Genomic DNA, 20,134 nt, shown 5'->3' on the forward strand with positions numbered 1-20,134 from the left:
GAGTCTGTAGGACTGCAACTTGCAATTATTTTCATTATTGAGTCATCAATCAATTATTTGATTGAATTAATAATTTAGTCCACAAGATGTCAAACAACACTGGAAGATGTGCCTGGCTCCAGTACTCTTGATTTACTGCCATCTTGTATTTGTTCAGCTATAGGGTGAAATAAAATTGCAGCTCAGTAGGATTATCAGGCTACTGACACTTTAAATGTCCTGTTTTGTCCAAAAACAGCCTGAAACACAAATATTTTCAATTTTCAATAATATAAAGCAGACAAAAGCAGCAAATCCTCACATTGGAGAAGCAGCAGTTTGTGCACGTTGAAGGGGGACTGGAAGAAAGTGATTATTGTGTCATTGTTTGCTTTTTTGCTTCTCCATGTGTCCTTAATTTTATCATTTTACTATTGACCACCTCTGTGCATCTGTTCCCAGGTCAAGGCCGAATAGCGATCGTGCTGATGCAGCCTCATCTTTGTTTCCGTCCGCTTTCCCTTGATTTTATAGTTTGTACACTTATTTCTTCTTCTCTCTATCATAACCGTATCCAGCCTGCTTGCTGGATGGATATTGAGTATGAAACCTAAAATAAGACTAAACCCTTGTCTCTTTTGAATAATGTGGCTCGTGCTGCCCTCCTCTGTTACAGAGGCAGACTTCATCTGTGTGACCTCACACTCAATGCCACACTCTGTAACATGAAAAACATTGGTGAAGCTGTAGTTATTGTTATTAACTAGCTATAGTAATGCATGATGCAAACATGCTACAAGCTGAAACTGCCGGTGTGTAAACGCCAGTAACACCCACTGCTGTTAAGTCGCCATTAACATCGTCTTCTCGTCACGCGATGCTACGCATTTTCATTATTTAAACTCGCATTTGTCTACGTATCAAAACCAGACGTTCTATAACGCAAATGACTTCGAACAATAGTGTAAATATCAGCAGGATTAACGTGAAGTCGTTGTCTTTAACACGGCCTGTTTGTTTCTTTGTGGCAGCGGCCTGCACGCGAGCCTGCCATTCACAGCCAGCCAATCAGAGCGCAGCTTACTAGGCTCTCCCATCCAATAGCGGGGCCGGTTGTTGTTTGGCCCCTGGTGCGACCGCGGACAGACAGAAGCAAGTGGACCGGGTTTGAAGCTAAGCTAATTTAATCACATTGCAGCTAGTTAATTTTGATTGTTTGCATCGGCTTCCGTTTGCAGCACGCGCGCGTATCCGTTAGCGAAAAATCCGATGCACCTGTGAATGTTTCATCCAGCGGGCTAAGAAGCAAACACGCGCATTTATTTAGGCAAACCGCGTCTGTGCTGCTAGCTGAATTGGCGCCAGTCGTGTTTGACAACAGCCGTTATTTGGTCACGTTCCCTGTGTTGTTGTTTTTAGCAGCTATTGAGTGAAACGAGCTAATTTCCGTTAGCGGGAAAAAAAATAAAAAATTAAGAAACCTCACGACAGCTAAAATATAAAAGTTAAAAATGGCAGATTTCCTCGACGATCCGTCGGTTCTCACGAAGGAAAGGCTGAAGAATGAGCTTACAGCCAACAATGTGCCACTTCCCACCGGAGAGCATAAGAAAGAAGTGTACGTGCAGCTGTATCTGAAGAACTTAACGGCGCTAAACAACAAGAAGAGTCCGTCTGCAGACACCTTCTCCAGCGACGAAGAGCTGCCTGCTCCCGTGGTCTCCAACAAGAGTCGATCTGGAAGAGTAAGTTTTGTTTGTTTTATTCGTGAATAGCTGTGATATGATGCTGGGGTCGCCCGTGTGTGACGTTATTGATAGAACACGTGTGAGTTATGACTTGTATGATTGTATGTATCTTAATTCTTTCTGCAGAAAGCAACCAAAAAGACAGACAAGCCTCGCACAGAGGAAGTGGAGGTGACAGATCTCACTGATGAAGATTTAAAACAACAGCTGGAGAAGCATGGTGTGGACACGGGACCCATTGTTGGTGAGTTCCTTCAGGCCTGTGTCAGAAAACATAAGATGAGGTTAAAGATATTCAAAGATGCATGTAGAAATAATTTATCGGCATTATTTATACATTTAGCAAGAATCCTTTAAATTTGGTTTGTTTGTTTGTTTTGACCAGCTGTTAGAAAAAAAGATAACAGATACTTGCAAACACAGGTCATTGCTGTGTGTTTCCAAGTAATCGTGTTTAAATGAGTTAATTGAACAAAATGTATAAATCCTAAATAAGTATGTAATTCATCCCCCCCCCCGTCCTCTGTTCAGCCACCACCCGTAAGTTCTATGAGAAGAAGCTGCAGAAGCTTCTGGACCAGCCTCCATCTGAACCTGAAGCGCCTACAGACGTCACAGCTCTCCCCAAAGCAGACAGCAACCAGAACGGCAACACCAATTCTGACCAGTACAGTGACAAGGAAGATGGTGAGCTCTGAGCACACATCACCTGTGAGCTTTTTAAAAAGTTCACATCACTTATGCTGCGTTCACACCGGCCGCGTTGATTTTTTGATGCGCGTCGAGATTACATACGTCTATGCACAGACGCGATGAGACTGGCGCGCCGGGATTTTGCGATGGCGCGCCGCGTTGGGCTCGTTATTGCGGCGCGGTGGACACCTCAAAATCGCCAACGCGCAAGTTGAAATTTTTCAACTTCTGCGAAATAATCGCGTGGCGCGATAGCCTATCAGCATTGAGTTGCTGCCCCCGTCATCAGTGCCATAGCTCATAACTCCTGCCGGTGCTGAATCATAAACAACAATGGAGGACAAATTTAATAGTGGCGGTTTGTGGGTTCCCCGAGCTCTACGATACGTCGTCGTATCTCTACCGCGACCGAACTAAAAAAGATATGGCATGGAGGAAAGTAAGTGAGGTCGTCGGACAACCTGGTAAGTTATTATGTCTTTGTTACTTGATTCTAGCTATCGGTTGTACTTTACTAACTAGCTATATGAACCATTTTAGCATGTAAAGCTAGCCCAACCACCGGCCGGCTTTCACACGAAATACGTGATGCGTTTCTTGTCGGATGAGATTTGCCGACGGCAGTGGAAGACTCTCAGGGACACCTATTTGAGAAAGAGGAGAGATGAGACAGAGAGAGAGTGGCTCAGGAGCAGGGCCATCAAAGAAATGGAAGTACTCTGCGGTTATGTCTTTCCTCAACCCCTTCGTGACTCCCAGGGAGAGTAGCGGTAACATGGGGAGGGTCGAGGGAGACAGTACCGCAGAGTACTTCACAGATGCAGGACCAGACCAGGACGAGATGTCAGAGGCAGCAGCAGGGCCATCTGACATTGACAGGAGAGGTTAGTTGAAGTGAAGACACAAAACTCCAGCATAGTTAAGTCATACAGAAAATATTACTGCCGCTGAAGTAGTAACGACAGGCCAAAGCAGTGCAAGAGGTTTGTTTTTTTTCATTTGGCAAAGCCTGGTTCTGTATAGTTTTCATCCTTATTAAAAAAAAAAAAGTTTCATGAGCAAAAATAAGTTATAATAAAGGTGAGTTTTGAACCCTGGGTTCCGGATCTTAAACCACTATACTATCATAGCTTTAAAGGCAAATTACTATTTAATTAAAGCAGCACTTCTGAGTTATACAATTGTTTTATTGTTGATGTTCAAAGATGAAACAGATTGGTCATCAGAGGACGGTGAGGAAGAACCTCAAGGTGCTGCTGCTCCTGCTCCACCCATGGGTATGTACATCACAAAAGTTGGATTGCATTTTTTTGTATGAATACAATTCATGCAATAATGGTATGTTTTTCACAATTACAAATATTTACTTTACAAGCTATTGTGGTGATGGGATGCAATAGTTACACCAAATATGTTGTTTCCATGTCATACAGGAAAGAGAAGGGCCCCAAAAAGGCCGAGAAGGGCCCCAAAAAGGCCAAGAGGGATTGAGAAGCAGCGGGAGGTAGAGGAGCGCATTCTGCAGGCATTGGAAAGAGACACCCCTGCTCCACCTGCTCCACCACTATCTGAGGATGAACTCTTCATGAGGAGCCTGGTTCCTTCCCTGGAAAGATTGCCACCCCAGCAAAAGGAATGTGTAAAATTTAAAATTCACAAATTAATTTATGATGCCAGCACTGTGGTGCTGAATTTGGAACATTTGGAGTAGACATCTGGGGGGACAATCTTTCCAGGGAACGAACCAGGAATTTAAAAAAAACAATTACACAGTTTGTATATGTTTTTTTGTATATGTTTTTCTATATATTTTCAATAAATCAATACACTTTATTTCATGTTACTTTGTCCATGTTCTTTATTGTAGTTTTACAAGAAAACTTAAACAAAGGATACAACTATATATATATATATATATATATATATATATACATACATACATACATACATACATACATACATACAGTAACATTGCAGGAAGTTTGCTCAGTAGTAACGTGTGGGTGGCTCTTAAAAGAGCCGTTTTGGATGTGCTTGGGCATTACACGGTGTCTTGCCATGGGACCGTTCCCTCAGCAGAGAAGTAGGATGTGAAGGCCTCCCTCACCCTGATGGCCTCTCTTGCCGAGTTGTTGGCAGCAATTCTTCCCAGATCTGGCAGTGGCTCCACCTCTCCAACCGGTATGGCCACTACAGTTGTTGGGGTGGTTTTCCGCAGGAAGTTATGCAGAACACATGTAGCCTTCACACACTTCTCTGCAACTTCTGGGTGGACCTCAATGGCTCGCCTGTACATCCTCCACTGAGAAGAAAGGATCCCAAAGGCATTCTCCACAACCAACCGAGCTCGGGAGAGACGGTAATTGAAGATCCGGCGGTCCCTTGGAAGGATGCGGCCGGGGAATGGCCTCGTGAGATTTTTTCTCATTGTAAAGGCCTCGTCAGCAACAAAGACGTGTGGCTGAAGTCCTTGGTGGTCAGCTCCTGGTCGTGGCAGGTCAGCAGGCAGTTGGAGGGTGCCAGATTTAAGAGCTTGACCAAAAGCTGAGTTGGCCAGACTCCCACCATCGCTGGTTCTTCCGTAGCCTCCGACATCAATCAGCCGGAAACAATATTTCGCATCCACAACTGCCAGGAGAACTAATGAGAATGTTCCCTTGTAGTTGTAGAACTGAGATCCGGAATTAGCAGGGGCTTTGAGGACAACATGCTTTCCATCCAGTGCTCCACAGCAGAGAGGAAAATTCCACCGCTCCTCAAACTGCACAGCAATTGATCTCCACTCCTCTGTGGTGGGCACAGCCATGAACTCCTCCACTTGGCAGTCCCAAATAGCTGTGGCAACATCTGAGATAATACTGGAGACAGTGGAGACCCCGACACGGAAGCTGTTTGCGATGGTCCTAAAGGAGTCACCAGTAGCAAGATATCTGCAGCACAGAACATCATTCAATTTAACAGAGTTATATTGAAGATACTGTAGCTGCTAATATAAGTCGTTTTTGTTGATATGACTGCACAGCTGCTGTCATGAATAATAAACATCTTAAATGCTGGTGATTTTCGTTAGATTACGTTATTTTGAGTATTGTCGGAGTTCGGATCCAAACTCCATTCAGAAAAACTGTTAAAGTGGCTTGCTTGCCCTGTTGTGGACAGACAAAGCCTGAACTTATTTCATTCTTTCATTAATTAATTTTATGGAACTGCCACTCACCGGAGACAGACGGACAGGCGCTCTGCAGCTGAGGTGGAACGCCTGTAGTAGATGTCCAGTCGAGAAATCCTGGGACCGACCCGAGCCAACAGGTCATCAAACTGGCTAATGGTTAGCCTCATGTAGCGCTGGAAGCGGCAGTCATCCAGACGTAGTTCCTGGAGAAGTCTGTGAAATTCACCGAGCTGTGTGCGCCTACGGATGCTATTATGAACCCAGAGACGACGGCGTTTGGCATTCCGACGTTTGAGGGACTTCCACAACACGTACAGAGCAGAAATTGTCCTTATTCCTTTCATGGTTGATAGCGGAAAGAAATGGCGGCCAGGTGAACGGCTTCCAGGATGATAAACCACGCCCCCTCTCCAGCACGGAGCGATTTTGCAGCGTTTGGTGTGAACACGACCAGCTTGGACCAGTTGGACGCGTTTTTGCGGCGCGTTGGACGCGATTTTGCAGCGAGTCAAAATATCAACGCGACCGGTGTGAACACAGCATTACCGAGTGCCCATAACGTAGCCTGAATATGTCCGTATATTGTCTTTTCTAAAGTGAAGTTATCCAGACTGCTTCATGCAACAGGTCCTTGATTAAATGTTGGGAAACCACAGATTACAGTACTGATGGCTTCATGTTTCACTGTTGTGTTAACGTTGCATGTATTGTTTTCAGAGGAAATTGCTGCCCCTGAACCAGAACCAGTTCCTGTGGTGGAGACGTCTGTGAGGAGCAGAGGGAAAACTCCAGTTACCGTCAGAACCAGCAGCAGCAGACGACAAGCCAAGGTGAGGCATATCTTTGCCATTTCCACTCTTTGTGATAGGAGTATATTTTAAGTTTGTATTTAAAACATTTTTCAATATTATGAATTGACAGGTGGTGGAGGAAATTCTTACTGAAGAAACTCCTAAGAAGGCCAGCGAGAGTGTTGTTGAAGATATTCTTGCCAACGAAATAAACACACCAACAGGCATAAGGTAACAGGCACATGAATCATGCGCTGCACAATTTGGATGAAAATGTTCAAGTGGATCTTTGATTAAGATATGTTTGTGTCTAGCCTAACATTTAGATTTTGTTGTTTCCCTGATCAGTGCGACCTGCAGGCGTCCGATCCGAGGGGCCGCCAGTCGACCATTAAAAGCAAGCGAATACTGGCTGGACGAGTCTCGTCTGCAGCACAGCATCCACACCGAGACCCGCTCTTACTCTGAGTCTTTATCCAGAGCGGGCGGCTCCGTCTCCTCAAGCAAAGCGCCCGCCCGACGAGGCTTCCCGTCTCTGTTGCTGAAGCTCCTGCTCCTTGTTGCGGTGGGTGTTTCTCTCTTCTATGCCTACCAGAACCTGGATGCTGACCGCATCAACGCCCTCAAAGGCCTCCTGGACAACGCCATCGTCCCCCTTCAGGGCGTTGTGAACAACGCAGCCGCCTACCTGGGCATCAGCAGCGGTGCTCCAGAGGGTGCCGGTAAGTAAAGACCCTCAGCAGTCTCTCCCCCACGCCACCTCCCTGCCACAGCACACCACAACTCACGCAGCAAACTTGGCTCACCTCTTCTCTTTACCCGCGCGGTTGGACAAAGGTTGCAGATTTAATTGGAACGCTGAACTTTCTCCTTTCTGGACTTTGGCTTTCCTCCCACCACAAGAGGAACCGGTAGCTTCTGGATAACATTGTTTTTGTGGCAGTCAGAAGACACTCCATTTTATTGTTGATTTTAATCTGTGAATTGTTTGTGTCTTTGTGTGTATTTAACCCCTTGTGTGTAGAAACGGGTAAGAATGGAGAGGCCAGTTTGTCCATGCATGGTTGTAGTTTTTGACAGTCATACTGTAGTTTCTAACTCTCTGTGCCAGGTGTTTTTTCTGATGTTGAAGTGCCTGGACACTCTTAGCACGTAGTGCCCTCCCATTTTCACGCACAAAGCAGTGCTCTTACTAACGCCAGAATGTTAGCTTTGTTTCTGTATGAATTTCAAGATTAGCTCTAGAGTTAGGTAGATTGATTCATTCTTTCTATGGTGCTCAGGTCGATTCAGCTCAAACGTTTTAATGCGGTCTGTGCTGGGAGGAGACGCGTGGTGTAATCAGGTCGCATCACTGCATGAGGTAAATCTGCCCACGTTCAGGTTGAGGTATAAAAACCTTTTCAAAGGCTGTTTATCACTGCTAGAGTCATTGTGTACGGGGCTCTATGGCTAAAATTCAGATTCTGTGGATTGTTATCCAGAATATTTACTTTTAAAATCTCTCATCAACGTCCTCATCAGTTTACAAACAAAATTGTAAATTAATAAGTGGATAGTTTTGATGATCTTCCACTTATTTGACAGTTCCTCCTCCTTAAGGACACAGTGTTCGATCATGGATTATTGATTAACCAGTCCTGCCAGCGTTTGCATTTGAGTTTACAATGCTTTGGGTTTTAGTGCTCTGCTGTGCTTTTCTTTCTGTTTGTATTAGATTTCTGATCCTTCAGTCCTATAAGCAGGATTGGCTGTTGCAGTGCACCCACATAGCCCACCTCACTGACTGCATGTGTCCAGACACATGGAGGGAGTTAATCAAGTGATTCTCTGTAGAGAAGAATTCTCTTTGACTACTTCTGCCTGAGAAAATTACCACAATTAAGAGACGGTGTGTTCACCTGCTGGGATGGGGGGGGGGGGGGGGGTTCTGGGGTTCTATTTTGATATTTTTCTAAAATGGTATGTTCAACTTTTTATAGAACATTTGAAAGCAATATGTAATACATGAAAGTGATACTGTATCTTAATTTGAACTTTGCTGACTCAACAGAAATGAGTCATTGACGGGCAGCTCTCCCACAGCGGCCACAAACGACGGGTTATGTGGGTAAGGATTGTGAATCTGTTTATTGATGATAATGTAGGCAGCGTATCATGAAATAAACTTGGCTATTACCAGACTTTTTGTTTCTCTTTGTCTTCTGTAGTACTGTTTGGGCAATACCAGTGTTTTTGCACATTTTAACCATTTTATTGCAACACATTTACAATGCTAATATTTTGCAGCTGCAATATCATCTTACGAGGATGCACTGAGGAATTTATTGCTACACGACATTTATCATTGAATACATTTGTTTTGAACACAGCTCCCCGTCTAATAATCTCACACCTGAGGTTAGAGGTTAACGTAAACCCTTCCAACAATACAAACATTTAAAACGCTAACTCGCGTTAGTTTGTCAGCTGTTGGAAGAGGCGACTTCAGTGGTTGACGATGCTTTACCGGAAAAAGGGTTTCAATTACGGTAACGTTTTCTCACCGTGCAAATTTCCCTTCCGTTCACGTGGCCTCTGTACACTTGAATGTGTTGTTAATGTGACAGCCTGAGCAGGTAAGTCCCTGCAGCTCCCTGCTGTTATCCCTGTCCCTGACTGAGCGCATACACTGCTGTGGCTTTCATGTTAAACTCCTGGATGCTGTGAAGTTGCCTTCCCAGCCTTATTGTTTGTCAAAGAGGTAAATATATTTGTTGCCATTTTTAACACCAGAAAATTACGATATTTATTGTATTTTTTTTTTTTTGTCCTAAAAGCTTCTGGAACCCAATGTAAGCCGTGGAACACTAAATTGACCCAAATTGATTTTGTTCTTATTTTTCCTGAGTGCAGCCAGTGGCTGACCAATTACAAATAAGCATAAAGAGGGTAAAAAACATGTTACGGCTTTTAGTCTGTAGGTTAGAAGTATGTTTTATCATCTTCTAAAGTGGATGACATGATTGGCTAATTGTCAACAAATGCTAATACCCAATATGTATTTACCAGAAGGCTAATGGTGATGTTGAGTGTAGCATCACAGATAATCAGATGTCTCTCTTGAGATCCCTCTGCCGGCTCTGTGGTGCCTGTGCTTTATGAAGGAATGCAGCGCAGCATTCAGAGTCCTCAAGAGGTTCGGATTTAAGAGTGAGTAAATTACTGAAACCTGTTGTCTGTGGGAACAAAGCCAAATCAGACACACTCCCTGATTATCGTTCTCTTCTGGAGCAGCTCTGAAGCGCTCGAGTCATTTTCATGTGAAGCGGTCAGCTCGGCCAAAACACTGCATCGGCCCTTCAACTGGACCTGAAGCAGTGCAGAGAGGCTGTGAGGCAGGTGCTTATTTGAAAATATACATGTGTAACATCGAGTATGAAAAATAAAGTTGCTGTTTTCTTAATCTGGCTTTGCACAAAAGGCATTATTATTATTGTGAAGTGGTATGTGGGCTAGTTTTCTTTAAACTAGTTTTCTTTTTCTTTTTTTCTACCAGCAAATCTGCATTGTTGTCGGTGAATGTGTACCAGCTGACTGAGGTGACCCATGGAGTGCCAAAATGAGACTTTGCAGGGGATGGAGAGGCTTAGTCAATTAAATCCAGTCGGCTGCAGCCTGACGGCACAACAGGAAGAGGAGCAGGCGCACAGGACCGCACACCAAGCTTGAGTCTGACTGACCTGCTGAAAAAAGGACGAGGACTTGCACTCAAAGTGACTGAACCCTTAAGACAACAGGTGAACAGCCGTGATTTCCTTTGTTATGCGGACATTTTAAATATCTGCCGGATGCACACAGATCTACACTGGATTTGATTGGATTCTGGTTTGGATTTGTCAAATTGTGGTGGTTCTGCTGTCCAACCTTTTCTTTCTGAAGTGATAACATTGGTTTTGTGTGTATCCTCTTCCTGCTCTGATGTTGCAACACCATTATCGAAGTGAAATGTTTTACACATTGTATTGTCTCTACAGTGTAGAAGTCCGACTGAGATTGACTGTTCTCGTGCTTAATGTGTTGTCTGTCTGTGTTCAGGTTCAAGGGAGACTTAACCTCATCAGTCACATACAAATATTCGACACGTTGCTCCACAACAGCTGTGTTATCTACAATTTGGGTTTTAAAAAGGCTAATTCTCTGATGATACTTTGTTTCCTCGATCATTCAGGTACCAACAATGCTTTTATTTTGCGTAATTAAAAGGGTCCCCACTGTGCATAAATGTGCTAAAAATTCAGTGGCAGCGAGAGCATACATAATTCAGATTTCTGCCTGTTATTACTTAACGGTGGCAATAACATAGCCGTGTTAATGGGGAGTAAGGATTATGTAATATACTGCATCTATTCATTTTAGTAAAATGATCTGTAAACTTCTGAGGTAGTGTATAATTGTTCTTTCGAAACATCCTGTTAGATGCAAGGTTAATGTTCATCTGTAGTTCGGGTGCAGCAGATGGCGGCAGCGTTAAGGGATTACACAGTAACTCCTTTCACCGTCTGCAGTCACACAGTCAAATTCGGCATCCGATTATAGTGATCCGTCCTCCATTTGGGGAGGTCGGGGGGGGAGAGAGGAGGAGGAGGAGGAGAGGAGCCGGCCCTGAGTCACATGTGCTCCGAGCTGCAGCTGACTGGATGCCTGCCTCGATTGTCTGGTTTGCACAAATGGTAACTGTGGGAGGAGGATGTGGATGCAGGGGGTACACAGCTCTGTGGGAACACACCGTAGGTATCCGTTCACCTTGACATGCTGGTTACGTGTTGGTATTTATACCTCGCAGCTCAGAGCCTCGCCAAACAATGCAAGTATTGCTGCTGTTTTTTGTATCTGGGTGCTTGTCATTTCAAGGTGAACTCTGCAGAAAGACAATGAGTGGGACAAACTGTCAGTGTGTTTCCTCTTTGTTTGGTAATTGATCTGGATGAGAGAGAAGTCATGCTTGCATTAGTGCTACTGAGATAAATGTCTGGCCTAATTTTGAATCCCTCTACACTCAGAATGTAAAATGTGACGTCGTGAATGCAATATTCATGAGGTTTGAGCACGCAGCTTTCTGGATGCAGGTTTGTTTCCCTCAGTTGTGTCTGTGCATAGTGTTTGTCACTTGTCGACGTTTTTTCTGACCAGGAACATTCTTCTCTTCCTCCTTCCTCTCCATCTTAATTTTACTCTCCGCAGCACTGAACATGGCCTCAATTCTGCAGAAGCTGATCACCCCGATGTCCTGTGGTCCTCCTGAGCCCCCCAGGAATAAAGTGACAGTGGTGGGCGTGGGCCAGGTTGGCATGGCCTGTGCTATCAGCATCCTGCTCAGGGTAAGAGCTCCACTGCTTTTGCCTCAGATTGCCGTCACGCCTGCTGGTGTCACAGGACGGGATAATACCCAGGATTCTTCCAGACTGACACCGGATTATTACTGATCTCTTGGTGTCAGATCTGTTATCCCTTCACTGTCCTTATTGACGGGTGGTGACAATGAAAGAAAAATGTATTCGTCACCAAAAGCTGTAGCTCAGCAGTAGAGCGGTCATGCTCCTAGAAGCTTGGCGGTTCTATCTCTGCTTCCCACCGTCTGCATGTCAAAGTGTCTTTGAGTGAGACACTGAAGTTGCTCCACTCTTCCTGGATGCTCAAATTTCATGTACTTACTATGTGTACGACCATTGAATTAAAGTTTAACACAATGACTTTCTACTACAACAGCTGACAGTCATTTTAGCTTATTTATGGCAATTACAATTGTATGTACATTTTGTTTTACCTGAATGGATTTTGAGAAAGTTTTCAATTGCAAGCCATCCCGTCTTACACTTCATTGATGCAATCCTGCAGTAAAATATTATTCGATTCATATTTTATGCTCTATATATAATTGAGTGTCTTCTGTGTAAAAGTGGTGGGGGGGAAAAAAAAGCCAAAGCAACTTATAATGTGGCCTTAATGGAGAACATACATGCAGAACACTGTGGTTTGGAATGGTCAGTGGCTGTACCAGGTGGAGGCCATGCTACAATAGTGTGTCAGGTATATATTTATTTATTTGAACCTCTCTATTATGGTTATTTCAGCTGGGAACTCCAATTGCAGGAACGGGTAGATTGCTGAATGAGTGTACTGTGTAGTTCCGAATCTGCCTGCTGTGTTGCAGGAGCTGTCTGATGAACTGGCGCTGGTGGACGTGATGGAGGACAAGCTGAAAGGAGAGATGATGGACCTGCAGCACGGCAGCCTCTTCCTCAAAACCCCCAAAATAGTCGCAGACAAAGGCAAGTTTACGCCTGCAGCTAACTGGCAAACATTGTGACTGAACCATTTTGGTCCTTTGCTTATCTGAAGACACCTGCGTTTAGATAGGAATTTGACAGTGAGGGCACTAAACCATTATGACTCCTTCTTCTCTTTCAGACTACTCCGTGACCGCGAACTCCCGCATCGTGGTGGTGACAGCTGGAGTCCGTCAGCAGGAAGGAGAGAGCCGGCTGAACCTCGTCCAGAGAAACGTCAACATCTTCAAACACATTGTCCCTCAGATCGTCAGATACAGCCCCGACTGCATCATCATTGTGGTTTCCAACCCAGGTACTCTCCAACGCACATCTCTGACACACAGACGTACAGTATGCACCCTCTAATGATGATAACAACGCTCTTTAACAGTCGATGTGCTGACTTATGTAACCTGGAAACTGAGCGGCCTTCCCCAGCACCGCGTCATCGGCAGCGGCACCAACTTGGACTCGGCGCGCTTTCGCTTCCTGATGGCCGACAAACTGGGAATCCACCCCAGCAGCTTCAACGGCTGGATCCTGGGAGAACATGGAGACACCAGTGGTGAGGATGTGTTGGATGTCTGAATGTTGTTGTTGACGAACGACCGTGCAGACTGTGATGCGTGGAGCATGTGGACGAAGGCCAACGGTGTCAGCATGTGTTTCTAGTGCCTGTGTGGAGCGGAACAAACGTGGCGGGCGTCAACCTGCAGACCCTAAACCCGGACATCGGCACTGACTGTGACGAAGAGAACTGGATGGAAACACACAAGATGGTGGTGGACAGGTGGGCCACAGTTCCTTGACTGATATATATTTAAACACCTCTCAATGTAGTCATAGTATTCATATCGAGATATTTAGGTTCACTCTTCTCACATCTAAAGGAATAATAACACTCAAACATTGTCATCAAGACCTTAAATAATTGTCATTATTTTAAATAATTTTAGGGTCTTATATAAATCATTTGTCTAAATGGTATTTCACATGAGTTAAACTTTGTTATCCGAGTTATCTGAGTTTAATACGAAGTGATAACTATTCACTATTGATTCATTTGATCCATAGTGCCCTCAATTGTCACCTGTTTGAACTAGTATTGTATTGGTATGAAAATAGGACAGAGAAAAAGTGATAAATTCGAGGACAAGACATCAAAAGTTCATGATGCATTCAGACAAGAATGTCCGTCACCCCTAAAGCCGTGTGCTGTCCTCTCAGTGCCTACGAGGTGATCAAACTGAAGGGTTACACCAACTGGGCCATCGGTCTGAGCGTAGCTGACCTGACAGAAAGCCTCATCAGGAACATGAGCAGGATTCATCCGGTTTCCACCATGGTGAAGGTAAAGGCTGCTCACACACTGATTCATTTTCACTTGAGACAGAACCTGAAGTGAGCTGTATCGTATCTCTACTACCCTACTGTTGCCTACAAAAACGATGTTGTTTTGTAGCAACATGTATGTATCTAAATCAGTGGCACTGAAGTACTTTTATGTTACTTTTTTAGCATAAATATGAATTCATTTTTGCAAGGAATGTCAGCAAAGATATGTTTTAATTTTGCATACATTTGGATTGTTCATATTGAGTCCCCCTCAAGCTGATTAAAATACAATTTTGAAGATAATTACTTGTTTTAAATATAAATTGCAGTTTGAGGTCTCAGTGACAAACATTGGAATTTATTTTCAGTGCAAAATGGCAGCATTGATACAGACATCACTGTATTATATTATATATATTTAATATAATTTGTTCAAAGAAATCAAGTAATAATGACTGTTAGATTGAAGCCTTTGCATTCAGGTTCAAATTTTGGGTTCTTTGAAGCTTACTGTTTTTTTGGTCGGCCTTTTCAAATTGAAGCACAATAATTGACATTTCTGCTGACGGTGCGGTTTTTGTTCGTCGTGTACAGGGCATGTATGGGATCAGTGACGAGGTGTACCTGAGTCTGCCCTGCGTGCTGAACAGCGGAGGTGTGGCCAGCGTGGTCAACATGACCCTGACCGATGACGAGGTGGCCCAGCTGCAGGCCAGTGCCGACACGCTGTGGGACATCCAGAAGGACCTGCAGGACGTCTAACTGAACAGCAGGGGGCGCTGCAGCCCTTCCCTCCTGACGAGTGTTATCACTTGTGATTTATATAACACTGTGCAGTCACTAAACGCCACACAGCGCCACCCTTCACACCTTCATCCCACTGCCCTCTGTAGATTCGCAAACCCGTCGGATGTAGCTGTAGGTGTCAGTTTGTGACACTAACTGAGTGAAATGCTGCTCTGACTCATCTGCCCTCGGCTGTTTTGCAGTGTGGGACCGTGTGTTGCTTTGGTGTGTAATAAAGCAAGTTTGTTGTTGCTTGTTGCTTGAACAGTAAAGTGCACTGGAAGTTTAATCTAGAAAGTTACAATGACAACTTCAACAAATCCTAAAACACTGAAAGCTCCTGAGGTGATTTTGCATTCATTGTTTTAATGGATGAACTCCTAATGAAAGCTTTCGTTCCAATCTTTTGATTCGATGAGGTTTAGGTATCCTGGAATAAAAGGTTTAATATGGTGCATGATTGGTGCATAATATGAGGTCCTCTCTTGCACAGGTAGTTCTGCACACAATGCAAAAAAACAGTCCGCAGATAATTTGATATTTCCTTCCACGTTTATTGGATCTTCATTGCAAACAAATAAAATAAAGCCCTTTAAAGAATGGTCTGGTGTCAGAAAATCATTATTGTGCAAGATCTTTTGAATGACAAAATGTCAGCTGGTTTTATTCACATGTTTGTGAACATCTTCCATAAGAAGCTGTTTGATTAGGAGTCATACACACTTTTATTCTGATGCACGTCTACAAACAAGACTAAAACTCTTCTCAGCTGGTGACCTTTCATTGACTCGGTCACGAGTTCAGCCTGCCATTTCCAATACAACTCATGGGGCCACCTCTCTCCGACAGTGTTGATGATGACTTAGTGATGTTTAGCATGGTGTTAATCACAGTGTGGTGTGAATTACTTAATTGTTGCCCCAAGCTGACACAGACTTCTTCGTTTTTCTTCTTAGCAGATCAATTGTACGACTGAAAGATCCTTCAATGTTGGACACACAGCTCACTGACCAGGCAAGGGAATCGAATTTATTTAGCACGTTTGATTACAAGTAAACTCAAACGGCAAAAAACATAATGAATGCAACAATAAGACAAAAGAAAAAAATATATCTTCACACATATTTCAAATTCAGCTGTTGTTCTTCCTGGTAATTATCTGGATTGCCTCCACCTGGGGAAGAAAATAGATTTGGATGTAAATCTTAAATTTTTCTGTGTTGTTGGTAACTTTTGGGTTTTTTTACCTCCTTCAACAGCTCGCTGCAGAAGCTCCAGAAGAATGGAAGACAGACAGTCCGGGTCCATCACGGCTCTGGTTGTGAGTCACTGCAGAGACATTTAAAAAGTAACAGTCCGAGTAAATATGTCATAAAAAAGTGTTTGTATTGAATAGCAAATCGTGAAACATCTCTATTTCTGGTAGATATTTAAAAGTCAAGTAATCAAGTCTGCAGTTATAAATGTCAATAGGTTGTCAATAACAGCTTGTATCATTTATTTACCAAGTCATGAGTTACAAGTTTTAAACCCTTTATAAAGTGTCACTACTAGAAAGTGGAACAAGCTTTTAAGAGCCCAAAAATAAGACTTCACCACTGCACACATGATATTTGTATTGATTTGACATCACATACCTATATGTAAAGTGTCCCCGTCCTCTCTGCTGGTGCGCTGCAACACTGAGCGGTGTCCTTCTGTAAAACATCAACATTCAACACAATTTTCTCCGAATTTGACAGGACGGCTTAAAGTTCAACAGTTTAAATGTCCTCTGCAAACTCTTACGTGCTCCTTTTAGGTACAAGATGGCTTGAGGAGTCCAGTTCCTCCGCTGATGCAAAAAAATCATAGTTCATCTCATCATTATATTTCTTAATGTGTTTGTTTGAATTCAGCTTAAAGAGAAACTAAATCTACTTTCACCCACCTGTGGATCTCCCCAACACTGAGCAACCAATGTCACCACAAGCAAAGTGACTGTTAGAACCGTTGTTGAACTCTGTAATGATGTAAAAAATAAAAAAACATGAACAGAACTTCGAATAGAAGAAGAGGAGTAACTACCCACCACCAATTCATAAATGGTTTATAACAAAATATAATGTAGTTATAAGCAGATATAAGGATAGCTTAAGTGTTTATTAAAGTACAGTATTTGTCAACAATTACAAAAGTCCTATGAAGACATTTATATTATATCTTCAAATGTATTTTACAACAACTAATAGTATTAATAACAATAAATTACTAATAAGAAGAATATCTTACCATTAATTGTATGTGTCGTGCTCTGCAGGCTAAATGATTGTGTTTTGATTTCCTCTGTCACTGCTACGTTATACTAACGACAATGCAAATCACCTCGTTATACGGCGTCATTGATGAGAATAATTCGGACCTCAGTGGGTCCTCTCCTTATATTTCCACTGACCAGAGTGACAGGTGTTGTTAAATCTGTCACCGCTCATTAAGCACAGACAGACGAGAGAGATTTACACTTCTTAAGACTCGTCAGCAGCGGAGTCTCTTCACGAGGTCACCGCGTGATGACGACACTGGTGAGATTTTATGAATGAAAGTTGACTACTTTACTGACACTACTGATGACAGCGTGTCAGGAGAGTACGTGGGCGTAGACCCGTGCATGAGGCCTGAGGAGGAGGAGGAGGAGGAGGAGGAAGAGGAAGGTAGCCTAACAATAGTTCAAGTCCTGCACTTTGTTGTAATTTGTTTTGATAACGTGCTGGTAAGTGGATCTTTACCTTTGGACAGAGCCAGACTACCTGTTATACAAATCCAAGGTATTTTTACTGTAATAATGATCGTGGATGGCATTTAAAACTGTTATCTCTGCTGCAAAAAAACACAACACAAACTTATAAAAGACACTTTATTCCAAGTATGCACTGACAAAAGTTACAGTAAAACATCTCCATAGAAAGCATCTTAAACCTTAAACTACGTTCCGCTGTCTTTGCCCAAGTTGCATTTAGCTCAACATGATTTAATGTACAAAATTCCAGGAACATTGAAGCTCTCAGTTCAGGCACACAATCCAGAGGAGAGGATGCTGCAAAGAGCTCCCGACTCTCCGCTGAGCGAATCCAGTGGTCCCAAGTCATCGTCCCGTAAATATCACACAGGAATGATACAAAATGGGAGACCTGCTTCCAGCTTTTAAAATAATAATTGAAAAAAAAATCTCTTGGCTGTCAGATTCAAAACACCATGACGTCAGTCAAACATCCACAGATGCACTTAGTTTGGATTCACAGTTCCGGAGTGGCAATGACCAAAGTATACAGTAACTATGATAACTATATGATAAATACTGACGCTCTCCTCTCATACAAAAACAGTCCTCTGTTATACCATGTTGTTGCTCTCGCCAATTTTATCCACCAGCTGAAAGAGAATAAGACAACAGTGTTATTTATAAGCTGCAACTTTTACAACTTATACTGAATCAGACAAAATAAGTTTAAAGCTCAGAGGAAGAAAAGGAGAAACGAAATCTTTTGAAACTATACTGAAAAGAATGTTTTCCCTAAAGACGCAATGAGACATTAAGATAATTATATCACTGATAACTGATCCTGGACTCCAACAGTCTTCCCTGACAACAGACTCCATGTGTTCAGCACAACAGAGACTCTGTCCTCAGACTGTCACTCACTCACACGTCGGCTTTAGTTATTGTCAGCACAGCATGAAAGAGAGTCGGCTTCTATGGGAAATCTTTGTAAAGACGTCAGTATAGCTCCAACGGTACGTTTATGACTGGACAAGTTGAAAATCAGTACAGAAAGTCAATCTACATCTATTTAGATAACTTTTTCATCATTTTGGATATTTTTCAAGCCAAAATGCAAACCAAATTCTCCGGTTCCAGCTTTTAAAATGTGAGGATTTTTTTGTAATGTATGATATTATTATCATATCATACGGAGTGTCTTTTGATTTTGGATGACTGACTATATGAATACATCACCTCGGGCTGTGAGGAATCTTATCATTTTTTTAAATATATTTTCATCCAAACAATGAACAATAATGAAAATAATCGTTTGTTAAAACCCTAAAAGTAAACTACTAAATTCATTTTTGTAACTTTTTGTCTTGGCTTCCTAACTTTTGGGACAACAGCTTTTAAATGCTGTGTTTCTTTCAGGATCGAACTGTCAAACATCGTATGTTGTTGTTGCAGCTTCTGATACAAAGTAGCACATAAAATAACGAAAACCGAGACAAAGGTGTCTGAAGCAAGTTTAAAAGTCTGCATTCATTTAAAGGGACATTCAGTTTGCGGTTGATTGCTGGATGTGATACTTACTGCACTGATCCCTGGTAAACTGAGCAAAGACCCGAGCACAGGTACCCGTCTCATGAAGCCCACCGCCACCGGGAAGAACCCTCTGTTAATGAGAGAGCGACAGGTGAGGCCAACAAATCACATTGATTCAGGATAACGATGGCAATGACATTTCGTTTTCTCTCCGTTTGAGCCGACCTGAATAAAAGGAAGAAACCGTAGATCTCCAGAACGACTCCGACGATCGGCCAGCCGATGAGAACCACCATCACCCCTCCGAGGAAGAAGCTGGTGGCTTTCACTTTGTGTCTCTGGAAGAAGAATCTGAACGTTCGCTCCAGGCCGATGACGAAGGACAGGCCCGAAACAAACAGGATCTGCACAACGAGCAAAGACACACAATAAGACCGTATAGGTGAGGCAGATGTTTGACTGTCGTGCAGTGTGATAATCGGATCATTGGTCAACTCACATTTCCAATGGCGAGGAGAGCTTTATCAAAAAACAGTATCATCCCAAAGAAGAGGAAAAACACGCCGAACCCTGTCAGCCCCATCCCAATTTCTGAGAGAAACAAAACGGTTATTAAAATATGTGGTGACATGAAATAAACTGTTGGTGAGATTATACTTAGATTTCCGTGAAAGAAACGCAGCAGCTGCAGACACTAATAACTCGCAACAACTAAGAAAGGAAGATCGGACAACAATAAAGAAGGCAAACCGGAGTTCCTCAAACACACAAAAATAAACAGTTAAAGATAAATAAAAAAAGAACATGTGACTAAATGTATAAAAACATGAGGATTCCAGTATTCACGAGGAGTGCATTGGTCTCCATTCAAGAGCAATATTGGATTTTCTAAAAGATCTTTGCATCTATGTGATGTAACGAGAGATGGCAATATCATCAAATACACATATACACAAATATACATCAAATCAGACACACCGATAGATCATTTCATCCATATTACAAACTCCTAATTCGGTGTTTCGTGCTGA

General features: G+C 42.9%; 3 protein-coding genes and 1 pseudogene across 4 annotated transcripts in view; 2 read left to right on the top strand and 2 right to left on the bottom strand.

Moving 5' to 3' along the window:
- Positions 1 to 1,121: 1,121 nt before the first annotated feature.
- On the top strand, positions 1,122 to 8,539 carry tmpob (thymopoietin b). The gene is made up of 6 exons (XM_079292396.1): positions 1,122 to 1,724; positions 1,854 to 1,971; positions 2,259 to 2,414; positions 6,310 to 6,422; positions 6,514 to 6,614; positions 6,732 to 8,539. The coding sequence occupies exons 1-6, from the start codon at positions 1,491 to 1,493 to the stop codon at positions 7,111 to 7,113; spliced, it is 1,104 nt and encodes a 367-aa protein (XP_079148522.1). The 5' UTR covers positions 1,122 to 1,490; the 3' UTR covers positions 7,114 to 8,539.
- Positions 8,540 to 11,644: 3,105 nt separating this feature from the next.
- Positions 11,645 to 15,130, top strand: ldhbb (lactate dehydrogenase Bb). The gene is made up of 7 exons (XM_079267331.1): positions 11,645 to 11,743; positions 12,577 to 12,694; positions 12,834 to 13,007; positions 13,086 to 13,259; positions 13,367 to 13,484; positions 13,922 to 14,045; positions 14,624 to 15,130. Exons 1-7 carry the CDS (start codon positions 11,648 to 11,650, stop codon positions 14,789 to 14,791), a joined length of 972 nt encoding a protein of 323 aa, XP_079123457.1. The 5' UTR covers positions 11,645 to 11,647; the 3' UTR covers positions 14,792 to 15,130.
- Positions 15,131 to 15,930: 800 nt separating this feature from the next.
- On the bottom strand, positions 15,931 to 17,940 carry LOC306783057 (spexin prohormone 1-like; annotated as a pseudogene). Its single transcript has 6 exons — positions 17,869 to 17,940; positions 16,746 to 16,817; positions 16,604 to 16,649; positions 16,453 to 16,512; positions 16,063 to 16,144; positions 15,931 to 15,989 (listed from the first exon to the last, which is right to left on the bottom strand). The product of its transcript is annotated as a spexin prohormone 1-like (transcript).
- Positions 17,727 to 20,134, bottom strand: part of golt1bb (golgi transport 1Bb) — a 4,971-nt gene continuing 2,563 nt past the window's right edge. Inside the window, exons 2-5 of the mRNA XM_079267761.1 lie at positions 19,603 to 19,694; positions 19,329 to 19,507; positions 19,152 to 19,233; positions 17,727 to 18,223 (exon numbers count right to left, since the gene is read on the bottom strand). Of these exons, the coding sequence (XP_079123887.1) occupies positions 18,185 to 18,223; positions 19,152 to 19,233; positions 19,329 to 19,507; positions 19,603 to 19,694 (392 nt within the window). The 3' untranslated portion in view covers positions 17,727 to 18,184. The remainder of the gene's footprint in view (positions 18,224 to 19,151; positions 19,234 to 19,328; positions 19,508 to 19,602; positions 19,695 to 20,134) is intronic.

This window comes from Melanostigma gelatinosum (assembly GCF_949748355.1).
Source record: "Melanostigma gelatinosum genome assembly, chromosome: 1".
NCBI classification, from domain to species: domain Eukaryota; kingdom Metazoa; phylum Chordata; class Actinopteri; order Perciformes; family Zoarcidae; genus Melanostigma; species Melanostigma gelatinosum.